The 12,956-nt window shown below is 40.3% G+C and overlaps 2 protein-coding genes across 2 annotated transcripts in view; one reads left to right on the top strand and one right to left on the bottom strand.

The window, feature by feature from the left end:
* LOC106011537 overlaps positions 1–673 on the bottom strand; it is a gene marked incomplete at its 3' end in the record, with an annotated part of 27,762 nt that extends 27,089 nt beyond the window's left edge. Inside the window, 1 exon segment of the mRNA XM_013081576.1 lies at positions 467–673.
* Positions 674–3,114: 2,441 nt separating this feature from the next.
* On the top strand, positions 3,115–11,681 carry LOC101846501 (transcription factor IIIB 50 kDa subunit). Its single transcript, XM_035969321.1, has 3 exons — positions 3,115–3,255; positions 7,297–7,432; positions 10,146–11,681. The coding sequence occupies exons 2-3, from the start codon at positions 7,301–7,303 to the stop codon at positions 11,514–11,516; spliced, it is 1,503 nt and encodes a 500-aa protein (XP_035825214.1). The 5' UTR covers positions 3,115–3,255; positions 7,297–7,300; the 3' UTR covers positions 11,517–11,681.
* Positions 11,682–12,956: the final 1,275 nt, after the last annotated feature.

The following is a 12,956-nucleotide window of genomic DNA, read 5'->3' as shown; positions in this document are numbered from 1 at the left end:
AGGTTCACAGACAGACAGACAGACAGACAGACAGACAGACAGACAGACAGACAGACAGACAGACAGACAGACAGACAGACAGACATACAGACTGGGGCACACGTATAAAGGGAAGAATACATAGCGAGATGGTCTATCTCTGATATAAAATGCTCAACTAACACTTTAGACAACCATCAAAAATGAACAATTGATAATATTATTAGAAAATTGAAATAATAAATAATATCTTTCACCACTTACTTCTCCTCCACCTCCACCCCTACACCCTTTTTTTGTTTTGCTTCGTTTTGTTTTTTTAACCTTAAAACGTCGTATACTGCGAAAACTTGATCAATACTTGAGTTTCTTCCACCTTCATCTTTATCTTACCTTAAGCCTTAAGCGCACGCAAAACTCATTTTCTTACTGTTGTATTAAAGTTGAACACTTTCTAACTTAGAGAGTGAAAATACCATACTCACAAGTGTATGTGTTGTTCCTCTCTGGTGATTCTCTGAAGCTGGGAGGATTTATTTATACATATCACTGATGATATAACCGTAATTTTACATTTCTGTTAACAAAGTTTCAACGAACGCAGGAAAATTGTTGCAAGCTTTGCAGAGATAACTGATCAGACGGGATGGGTGGAGGCTGGAGGCCTGGTATCCTGTATTGAACTATTGTTTATGTCCTCTTTGCCGCTAACAGCACTTGTGAACGGGGTAAAAAAAAGTTGTGAAGAACCATAGCGTATCGGCGGTACTTATTTACATATTATTAGTGTCAGCGCTATGTCGATCGATATTAGCAGTAGGCCACATACGTGGTTGCAAGGATGCAAATGAGAAATGTTGTACAGATAGGTGAGAGGTAGAAACAGGTACACGATGCCCCGCGTAGTTACAGTGGTACAACAGGATGGTAACAGTGAAGGAAGACAGACAGACAGACAGACAGACAGACAGACAGACAGACAGACAGACAGACAGACAGACAGAGAGTGACACACACACAGACAGAGAGTGAGGGAAGGAGGGGGGGGGGAGAGAGAGAGGGGGGGGGGGGGGGGGGAGATGCCACTCAATAATAAATTTTAGTGATGGAGCAAACCTACATTTTACAATCCTTTTTATAATATATTATACGGAAGTCATTAAAAACGTAACACTTTGTTCGCAGTCTTTTTTTTTTTTTACAGCGCTCACAACTGCATAAGGTCATATGAGTGCCAGGGACACATTAAACATTTTCAGTGGGTAGTTGGCGGATGCTCTGGTGTGGTCTGCCCTGCCTTCCTATCAAACATCTATCGTCCTGATCTCTCCTCCTTCATTTGTATGTTTGTTACTCTCTTGTAACACCTCTAATCTTCGGCACTTATACGACTTTATTGTTTTGCAAGGGTCGTAAAACTCTTATTAAAACTAAAATATTTTCAGTTTGTAGGAAATTTTGAATTTTGCTCGGGTGGGGGCCGAAGCCTATTGTTATCGATTTTGGACCACCAAATGGATCCTTAAGGTGCGCAACTTGCACACGGGACATCCGAGATTTTTCACCCTTATCCGACAAGGCTAGGTGTTAGATCTTACCTACCATCAGATCAGGAGTGTGGCTGAAAGACAGCAGTAAGAAGGAACCAAGGATTAGGTCTACCAATAGAAAGGCTGCAGAAATTTTATTTAAGAGTCAGGAGCCCAGGAGATGGGACAAAGGAGGTGAGGGAGTGGGGACAGAAAGTGGAGACAAAAGCAGACGACAGAATGTTGTTAGTGAGCAGGAAAGAGTGTGAAAGGAGAAAAGTTTGGAGAAGAAAATGTCCCACCTGTGTCTTCAAAGGTCGTGACGATCAGAATTACATATTTGGCTTTTTAGGTGACTTTTAAAAAATGGTTTCCTTTTTAGAAATTACTGACGTTCAGTACGCTATAATAATATTTTATAAAGGTGTCCAACGTAAAATATTTCCTGCCTTTTTGCAATTTTGACTTAGCTACTGCAGAAAAGTGACGGATCGGTTAGTGCGCTCCTCTCTGAAGTGGAAAACCCGGGTTCGAGCCTCCGATCGGAAACGGATTTTTTTTTTCACCCCCTGCACACAGCAGTAGCCTAATGGGTACCTGACTTCGGGTTGGGGACTTGGGGAAGTAAAGGCGGCGTGGAAAAGAACTGGCCACCCCACCACAATTAATGCCGAAGACACAGGATGTTGTCTCACTAACAAGGCAATCCCCAATGTCCGGATCGGAAGCGGGAACAAAATTGCATTACTTTTCTGCAGAAAAGAGAATGAAATTAATAGATATCTAATTGATAACTTCTATAGTCCCAGCTGTGGTCTCTAAAGATCATTTGGTCAAATGAAATCTGAAACTGGTGCTGTTGTTGTTGTCATTATTATTTATGTTATTGTTGTTATTGTTGCTGCTGTTGTTGTTGTTGTTGTTGTTGTTGTTGTTGTTGTTGTTGTCGTTATTATTTCTGTTGCTGTTGTTGTATTTGTTGGTTTTGTTGCTGCAACTGCTGCTGCCATTGTTGTTGTCATTGTTGTTTCTCTTGTTACTGTTGTCGTCGTTGTCGTTGCTGCTGCAGTTGTCGTCAAAATGATTATCATTGTGATTTCTTTCTTTTTTTTTTTTTTTTTTTTTACAAATACCGTTTCCATGTCTTGTTTGATTCTTCTGGCACCAGCAAAATTTACCCCTAAAGCTAGCAGAATGTGTTACAAGACAACAAATGATCATCGCTTACCCAATAGTAGAGCACCGTGAGTTGTCACCAGCCCATAGAGTTATCTCCTATAGTGTACATCAACGCACCAACCGTTTTTCCAATATTAATGAATATGAAATGTAAAATGCTGAAAACGCCGAAGTCCGTACAATAACGTTCAAGAAGGTCTGACATAATGCCAGGCTGGATTGACTTTGATCTAAAATTATTATTATTATCAGAACCCTATTCTACCAAAGATTATCAACTTTACAGTATTCCAACTTTTCAGAAAACACTATGCCTATCTTGGAAAACAATTAGATTTTACCTCATTAATTTTAAAATTACATTGGTTTGAATCTTTGAAGTTTTAAGTAAAAGAAAGCCGAAGCAGACACGTTCGATTTAATGACCTACAACAGAAGAACACCTGGCTAGTATTACTTCACAAAAATTAGTTTCGGTTTCGTCGGTGGATGATGAGAATGCAGTCCAATCATTACCAGTTACAGTCATTGCTAGCGTAAGGGCAAGGTTCCTCGGTGTATTTGCGAGGTGTGAGCCCATTTTCTTCCTCTGCCAACAGGGTGACATTGATCTCAGACACTAATAATATTCAGTAGGTATGAATGAGAGAGCTGACATATAATATTATTAGACTTTTTTTAGATCTTGTAGACTTGTAGACTTGTAGATTTAGAAATCTAGTTCCGTTCGTTAAACTTCTTGTTGAAGTTAAAGTTGAAAGTGAAAGTCCACGATCCATTTATTTACATCCAGAGAAGAAATCCAGAACTAAAAGATCTAAGGCTTGATGACCAAGGTCCAAATAGGCAACACAAAGAACAGGGATGCAACCTAACTGCAACACATAATTCAAACAGTATAATTCAGGGGGGCTTGCCCCCCCTGACCCCCCTCCATATAGATCTATTTGTATTAATAAATAATTAAATCTAGAATCTAGTACTCTTGACTTTAACGAACGAAACTACAAAATCACTGACTCTAGAATTATAGGCCTAATTATGTAAAGTCGAACCTGTCTGAAATCTTAAGACGGGAATCGCAAGGTAAGGAAGCAAGAAAAAATTATTCCGGTATTCCGTCTTGTCATATAGGCCTAGACATTTTCCATCTTAAGTTAAGACTTAACAGGGAAATGCAGAGGCCGCAGTGGTCAAAGCTTCACCTTCCAGTCTGCCTCTATAGCAAGCGTCAGTTTTTATCTGGAAGGAGTTCCGCAGAGGGCCGGCTGACCAACAACACCTAATCCTAACCTTAACCCTTAGCTTAACCTGGCTGGATTGAACTTTGTTTACATTTATTAATGCGCACTAGTCAAACAACAGTGGAGGGTTTCAGGAAACAATAATTATTTTTTTTAAACTCACCAAAATGCAAAACAATAACATAAGAGCGGACCATTGCACAGCTTGGCTCAAAAGTAGTTCCGGCTTCGTTCAGTGTTGGGTCCTCGAAAGTTCAATCTTACCCTTAACCCTAACACTAACTTGTATAGTTTGTTCAGTGGACCTTGTCACTTTAAGTGCTGGCCCTCTGCGGAACTCCTCCCCTTTATCCATTGAATCATGAATGCTTGCCACCAGTCACCAGTGCTTGCATCATTGGACCACTGTTTGACCAGATTAAAAACAGAAACGACTGAACACCCTTCCTTTGCTTCCACCCCTAGCCCCATCCATCAGTGCCAGTATAAGCACAGTCAACCAATGCCACTCCTCTCATGCATGTAGGCCTAACTATGATTCGAGGAACTCTTTTATCTCGGCTGGACGTATGATCAGGGCGTCAGGCATTGTCCAAACTAATTTTAAACCTCTGGTTCCTAATGAAAGTTTCCATGCTGGAGTGCCACTGGAGCACTTTGTCTTTGACAAGCACTGGTGAGATTTTATATCCCCACCACCTTGACCATCTGCACTGCTGAGGGCTCACATGGATGTGGTTACAATATCTTACCCCAAAATTGCACCCCTGCTCCCCTTTCTCACCCAGCAGCATTTCGTAAACGGTTAGTGAGCCACTGGAGCCAAACTTGATAGTTTTATTTCTCATACGGACTGACTGGGCAAAGCATAATTTATCATTTTTTGTCTTAGACAGGTAGAAAAACCCTGCGAAGGGAAGACCTTTCTCTTTCAATTTCCGCGTTGAACAGGTTTCCGTTTTATGAAGAGGTAATTATAGAGGATTTTATCAAGGAAGAAGCTGAGAGATTCCATTATGACAGGTTTCCATCCTAAACTTACACAGGTTTCCATTCAATTTATAAGACAAATTTGACTATATAATACTCATACAGTCGAAAGCATAGCTGGTGGGATCAAGGGTAGCTTGCCTGGTCGGCAAGCAATCACAAGTGGTCAAAACTTCACACCTCTCAGCTGCTATCCTCTCTGATACTGACATGCGTCAGTCTCATTTATTTATCCAATTACCACCTGTGCTTGCATTTCATAGGACCGCTGTTTGACCTATTAACAGAAACGTTTGAACATGATCTCCTTTGCTTCCACCCTTAGCCCCACCCATCAGTGTAATAAGCACAGTCAACCAACGCCTCCCCTCACTGCCATGTAACAACGATTCGAGTGGGTGGTTGGCGGGTGCTCTGGTGTGGTTTGCTTCTTCTTTCCTATCAAACATCTATCGTCCTTATCTCCCCTTCTTCTTTTTTATGTTTGTTACTCTCTTGTAACACCTCTAATCTTCTGGCGCTCATATGACCTTATAGCAGTTGCGAGCGCCGTAAAACCCTCTACTAAAACTTTAAAAAACGATTCGAGGAACTCTTTTCTCAGCTGGCTGTATGATCAGGGCGGCAGGCATTGGTCAAACTAATTTCACACCTCTGATCTCTGGCTACAAGTGAAAGTTTTCGTGATGGAGCGCCACTCTAGCACTTTCACTGGCACTCATGAGATTTCACACCCTCACCATCCTGACCATCTAGATCTGGTAACATCTGCCCTCAAACTGCACCCTTACTCCCCTTCCTCGCCCGGTGGCATAACGTTAATTTTAGAGTCGGCGGACAGAACCAAACTTGCGAGTTTTGTTTCAAATCAGGACTGAATGGGCAAAACATTTTTCATCTTACACAGGTAAAACCTTCGGAAGGGAGCGGATTTTTCTTTCCATTTCCGCTTTGGACAGGTTTGCATTTTATACAGTTAATTAAAAAGGAATATATCAAGGGGGAGCAGGGAGATTCACTGCATTCAGTTAATAAGACAGATTTCTGAGTGACACCATACAACACGTCCTATCAATAAATTTTTATTTTACCTTAATTGACCTATCCGAATATTCGCTTTTTAACGTAGACAGCAGGATTCCATCAAGCTAACTTAGTTTCCGCCAAATTACCGAAAATCATTGTTTTCTTTGCCTTCACATGACAATGATGAGCGACTTCTGTCTGTGGGGAAAAATCAACACTATTGATGGTATGACTTTAAAAATTTATATATATATATATATATGTGTGTTTATTGACGTTCTTGCAGGACAACTGGTACTTTCAGATATGCGCAGCTTTTTTTTTGCCACCAGTCCCATTTAAATAGGACTAAATAATGTGGACCATACATCACAAACACTATCATTTGTTGTGACGGAACTATGCCAACTTCATTGAGCTTCAAGCTGTCCAACTTTTAACCCTATCCGTACGTTGTGTTTTACTATCGTATCCGTACGACGTGGGGAACTCTGTGTCCCCACTTTCCTAAGAGGAAATTTGCTGGTTAATCAGATTGGTACGCTTTGCATAGCACTCTGTCGAAATGATTTTTTTTAGAAATACTGAAAGTTTCAAAGAGATCTTTGCACTAGAAATATTCTAAAATGTCAAGAATACAACCTGGGGCATACAAAATGACCCCAGAGGGTACGGATAGGGATAAAAAATCTTCTGTTGATTCCTTGATCATTATAATTCTAAATTTTTAAAAAAAATTGTTAAACGCATTATTTCTGAGATACTGTATTCTGAATCAACGACACATGACCCTAAGAAAAGGACACAGTAGAAGAAAGAAAACGCGAAATATCTCAGTACTGCCTGCACCATATTTATATGTGTTACGACGCAGTGGAATTAGGCACTCGTCTATTTTTGGGCATTTGGAGGTATTGGTATCATCTGAAAGCTGATTTACTTGCCTTGCTTCCAATGAAATAGATATCCTTCTATCTTGAATAGAACTCGAGATATTTGTGATTTAAGGAAGTGAGCTTGCCTGGTTTCAGTGGTGTATATTAGCGAGAAAATAACCACCAACGCTTGGTAATTCCAGTACCTAAAGAATCTTTGAAAACAGAAAAATTACAGAATTTGTTCCTTTCATCAATGTTTTCCAGTAAAATTCACAAGGAAATGTGTTTTTATTTGGACATGAAGAGGTTGAGCCCAAAAATAAAAATTAGATAAAAATTTCCAAACTCTCAGAGAAATGCCTGTTTCTTCAATTTTTGCATTTTGACGAGCACCTGATTTCACCACGCAGCCTCACACTCACATATTATAATTATTATTATAAAAACATTTCCATCAAATTTCTGTTGCAGAAGTATGTCTCTGGAGGTGTGTAGTTTCTGTGGTGAGGCCGCGGTCATTGAAGACAGCATTGACGGTGGAGGGACCCAGAAGATCTGTATTGAGTGTGGGTCTGTTGCCGACAGGCAGAACAAAGAAACAAACAATGTAAGGGCTCTAGCTTTTGGTTTGTTGTTTGTTGTTTTTTTTTATCAAAGAGATTTGTGTGTGTGTGTTTTCTCTCTCTCTCTTGCCCCTTGTAATTCCCAGTCAGTTGAGCATAGGCCATCAACAACATTTCAAGCCTGACCTGTTCATCTTTTTCTAGCTGTTTCCATGATGTCCTCGCCTTTTCCGTTTCCGCTTTTACCGCTCGCCTCCATGTCATCTTTGGTCTTCCTTTCTTACGCTTTCCTTGTGAATTTCATGTCAAAGCCTGTCTGTGCCCAATCCATTTCCATTTCTTCACCTGTTTGTCTTCCTTTACCTGGCCTTTGGCTTGTTCTTTCCCACAGTTGAGCCTTTGTGGCTTGATCGCACCACTTGATCCCCACTATCCTTCTTAAACATCCATTTATGAAGCTCTGCAGTTTCCTTGCTACTGATGCTGTGAGTGTGTGTTTTACTTGAATGGAAAAAGTGATATATTTGGAAGTGGCAAATAAGAGAGAAGAAAGGTAAGAAGGCTGAAGTGGTACACAAAAATTGACTTCTTGTAAGTGTACATGATCTCGACTGCTCAGTGGCCTTCATTCATCGAGGTAGATTGCCATTTTGAAAAACAGGTTTTGTTTCAAGCGTGATTGCTTTGAAATTCTGTTATAATGCATCTCTTTTCAATAGGGCCTACAGCTTATGGCGGAGTCTTTTACTCAAAGAAATAGATCTGAGCATTGGTGTTTGTACATATTGTTATTCTACCACAGGAGGTAGTCTGTGGTAAAGGTTGGTTTCTGACTGAAGTGTCTTTAGGCCATTCCCAAAGGGGGGACATTCTTCATTTTTATGCGCAGTAGAATTGTAAATGGGCTGATTCAACAATGTCATGCTCATAACTGTGCATGAACTACAACAGGGAACTGCTGCTTTTTCTTTCCTAATCTTTGCTATCGTCATTTTCCTCTACTTCTTTTGTATGTTTGTCACACTCTTGTGACCCGCTATTTCCGGGGTGCTTTGAAAGTCAAAACAGGCTTTGTGCTGTTAAAGGTAGAGAGGTGAGCAGAGTAAGCCTGATTCCCTGTAAAGACTTCTCTGTTGACATCCACCCCTTGGCGCTCATATGACTTTATACAGTTACGAGCACTGTAAAACCTCTACTAAATAAAATATAAATAAAGGTTGGTTTTGTTACCCTTCATCAGGCCGGGGCCATTATTAGCGTCACACTGTGCCTTGACCCTTTGAGCCCTGACTTCCTGGGGCTACCGTGCCCCTCTTCCTGAGCAATATATTACTTTCATGTGATTGTTAGAATCTTGTTTCATATCCCACTCAGGGTAGTCCTTGTCATTACCAGCATCTAATTCAGAAAGATTTTCAAAATAATCAGTAAAGTCTTGTGTTGTAAACACTGTTTTCCTAACGCATTTTTTTTTCAGACGAGCCAGTTTGGGGTGGGGTCTTGCTCACCGGTGTACCGGTGGCTAGACATACGGGCAGTTTTATGCAACACCAGTGTACCGGTGGCTAGACATACGGGCAGTTTTATGTGCCACCAGTGTACCGGTGGCTAGATATACGGGCAGTTTTATGTGCCACCAGTGTACAGGTGGCTAGACATACGGGCAGTTTTATGTGCCACCAGTGGACCTGTCGCTAGGGCTCAAAGAGATAAGGACATGTGCAGAAAAAAAAGTGGATATCACTGATGAAGTAGTGATTCTTAGCTTTTGGCTGTTTGTACTGAAAACAATAATAATAATAGACAGCTTTTGTATAGTGCAAATCCCCACTCAACAGCAAGCTCTATGCACTTCACAATCAATACTTTTACCCCAGCAGTCCTGAGAGCATTCTGAAACAAGCTCAATTTCCTGGGAAGCATACAGTGCAAGCGGCCATTATAGGTGCTAAAACTCTAACAAACTGACAAAATCTTTCGCTGTCTATGGCTGGATACCCATTCCTACCTGGGTGAAGTGAGGAAAATTTTTGTAAAGTGCCTTTCCCAGGGACACAACGTCGGGCCCAGGGCTCAAACCCCCGAACCCGCAACCTCACGATTACGAGTCAGGTACTGTAGCCTAACCACTAGGCCACAGACACCACTTAAAGCATGCTTCGCTTCCTGTGAAATAGATGTTGACTTGTGGTTACCCTTTTATCTGACTTGTTTTAGTCTCTATTTTTCTCTGTAAACTAAGCCTGTAAAAGCAATCCTTTTTTGCTTTTCAAAATTTAAGCAAATAAGAATCAAATTTCATCATGTGTATGAGTGACTATGATTTTCAAAATTCATATAACAGGGATTCTGAAAACCTTTTCAACTTTTTTCACAAGCACTTTTGTTTTTCACATGTCCTCTATATTCATCGATGAAGATTGTCATTCGGAAAAACTGATGTTGCTTCAAGCATGATTGCTTTTGAGAAATTCTATAGAAACCATGTGTTTTTGTTTTTTTAATTAATGTCTTTGAAGAAATACATCAAATGTTAAGGCATTTGGGCTGGAATAGTTCAATTTATAAAAATACTTTTCTTTGAAAATCAAAAAAATAGTTGACCATTTCTCCTTCGTTTTATCTCTGTCTTTCTTGATTCCTTTTTCCTTGCTTTAGGCAGGTGACAGTTTGGTAATGTCGGGTTGCGCTTTTTTTTATCACACAAAGCTCTCAGTACTTGAATTGTTGACGTTTTTACTTCTTCTCATTTCTCAGGTGGACAGTCAAGAGAGCCCATTGTGTCTAGAGACTGTTGTGTGCGAATCTTGTGGGGAAGATCTCGAGTTCGGAGCCCAATCACGAATATGCTCAGAGTGTGCCCCTTTTGAGAAAGATTCCAGCATGAGGAATGAAGAAGAACAAAACCAGGCGGTGTTTGTGCCCCCAGAGTCTGACCCGACAGCGGCACAGGTGGTAAAACTGTCGTGTAAGTCGTGCGGGGGCTCTAATTTACATTACAATGTCATTGGTGTGGAGGAGAAGCTGGTGTGCCAAGACTGTGGCTCTGTGGTGGAAAGCATAGAGCTGACCCATGACAGTTTTGACATGACGACCAGGTCTTATGGGAACGGAACCCAGACGTTGCCGTGGTTTTCAGAGAGGTCGAAGAAAAGAGCCGGATTAGTGGCGGGACAGAGCAAAATTCAAGACTTGGTGAAGAAGTTTGCGTTACCCTCAGAACTGAAGGACGAAGCCGGCGAAATGTTTGAACAAATGTATTTTCAAAAAGAATTTTTGATGGCCACTGTTTTCTTGAAGGAGCACCTGGCTGTAGCGTGTTTGTTTGTAGTCGCCAGGAGACATGATTATCCCATGAGCCTGACGCACTTTGCCAAGCACGTCAGGAAGTTCAAAACATTATTGGTGGCTAAGAAAAGACTGATCAAGGTCTTGGGAATACCGGTGTCGCCCGCAAGTTTCACAAAACAAATCGGACTCTGTCTAGCGGGCAAGGGGTTTGATAATGGTGTTGTGAGTAAAGTGCGGGACGTGATGTTCTTGTGCAGGAAGGCCTGGCTCACCCAGGGAAGAAGCAGAGAGGGCCTCATTACTATAGCAACCTACTACGCCTACATCAGTTCTCCTCAATGTGAAAAATTCATACATATGAAACCATTCAGGAAAAAATTCAGTTTACCGTCTGCGTCTTTGGAATTGAACAGAGAATGCAATGCCTTTTTCCTGAAACTGGCGAAACGACTTCCATGGGTGGACAGTGAAAGTGTCAAGCTACATAACCTTCATCAGTATGTAGAGGATATTTTGAAGTACCAAAATAGCTTATTGCACCTGGCTTTCAGATCAGTAAGCGATGATAAGTCGCCTTCTGTGTTGAATGATTCTCCTCAAAAGAGACCATCTGGTTCAGAGAAGGAAGTATTAGTGCCTTTGTGTATGAAAAAGCCAAGGATTGAGATACCTCCTTATACGGATGTAAAAGTCCCACCCGGTGTTGACCTTGACAGCACAGAGTTGATGGACAACGAGTTTGACGGTGAGATCGAGAAATACATTTTGTCTGCAGAGGAGCAGGAAGCAATTGGCCCTCTCAAAGCCCTTAACTGGGATCGGAAAACTGCGCCTTGATGTTTTGGGCTGTTTTTTTACTTTATATTGTACAATCTGTGAAAGTAAGGGGGTGGATTTAGTTACTATGCAGGATTCATCTAGTTAAAACTTCTGATTTTGATTTCGTTCTTTTGTTAAATATTGTGTAGGCTTCTGATTATAATGATATATTATATTTCCTTGACAAATGCAATGTTTTTGTCTCTTCTTGAATGTGTGATGTTCAGTATATGAGAAGCAGGTACACAGACTCAACTTTAATTGTATCTCAGTTCTAGGTTTCCTTCCTTCTTCTTTATTTTGAAAAGATCTCTAACACTGATGCCAAAACAATTTCTTTTAATAATCTTTTATTAAAACACTTTAAACATCGGATAGACTCCCTCAAACACTTGCCACAAACAAATAATGAGAAATACCACTCTACTGCTGAATAAATCGAAAATTTTGAGCTTTATATGGCAGTATTGTGGTTCACTTCATGGAATAGGGAGAAAGTTAATGTGTTTCAAACTTGGGTGAAAACATGACCTGGATAGCTCTGCCACAGAACTTGTCTCAGTATTAACTAATGCCTATTACTATGATGACACTCTCCCCCTCCCCCCCCCCCCCCCCAAGATGAGTCTCTTTAATAGTAATAGAGATATAAGATAAGAAACATCTTTATTTTCCAGATTTTGGCACATTGGTTTGGTGTTTTACCACACAAACACACACACACACACACACTCACACACACAAACACAAACATCCACACACACGCATACGCAAGCACATGTGCACACACTCTTCCCTCTCACGTCCTCTCTTCCACACACAATTGTGCTCATAATCATGATAATGCAAAAGTATGCTTGCACTCACAAACAGGCTCACAGTCACATGTATAATATAAACGAAAAGTAATTATATAAACATTAATAGTGTTAATAGATTGATACTACGAGACACTAAACTGATGAAAAAAGCAGTGCTGTACTGTAAAAATAAAGCAGTCTTTTTGACAGCAGCTGAAGTATCAGTGAAGCAATTGATTGCCTCACAAATAGAGGTAGGTAAGTATTTGTGTGTGTTCCTGGAGAAAGGTCCCTTGAGTTGTCGGCAAAGCTAAATCTAGTTTGAAGCAATGGGATGAAAAGACCAGAAAATTTGTACTTGGTAGAAAATTTAGTTTCGTCATATAACATATGTTTAACCATTTCTTAATAAAATATTGAAAGGATTTTTATAATAATATTATTTGGAATCTAAATTTTTTTTCTTCAATATGTTGTACTTCACCAAAGTAAGGTTAAAAATGTGCTGGAAATTGGGCCAACATTGTAAGTTTAAGCCCATTTTTCCCCAAGCTTTGTTTTTACTCCATGTGTTACAAAATATAGCATATCTTTAAAAGTACTCAAAATAGTTTTTTTAATCAGCTTGATAACATTGATGAATTTGCTACAAGAACAT

This window comes from Aplysia californica, unplaced genomic scaffold (assembly GCF_000002075.1).
Source record: "Aplysia californica isolate F4 #8 unplaced genomic scaffold, AplCal3.0 scaffold00137, whole genome shotgun sequence".
Classification (NCBI taxonomy): Eukaryota; Metazoa; Mollusca; class Gastropoda; order Aplysiida; family Aplysiidae; genus Aplysia; species Aplysia californica.
The sequence above is the reverse complement of the archived record's forward strand: the minus strand, read 5'-3'. Positions and strand labels throughout refer to the sequence as shown.

Excerpts from the sequence above, each read along its gene's own strand:
- LOC101846501 (XM_035969321.1), top strand. The coding sequence starts at position 7,301 with ATGTCTCTGGAGGTGTGTAGTTTCTGTGGTGAGGCCGCGGTCATTGAA. Across the intron at positions 7,433-10,145 it reads AGAACAAAGAAACAAACAAT|GTGGACAGTCAAGAGAGCCC; the intron begins GTAAGGGCTCTA and ends CTCATTTCTCAG.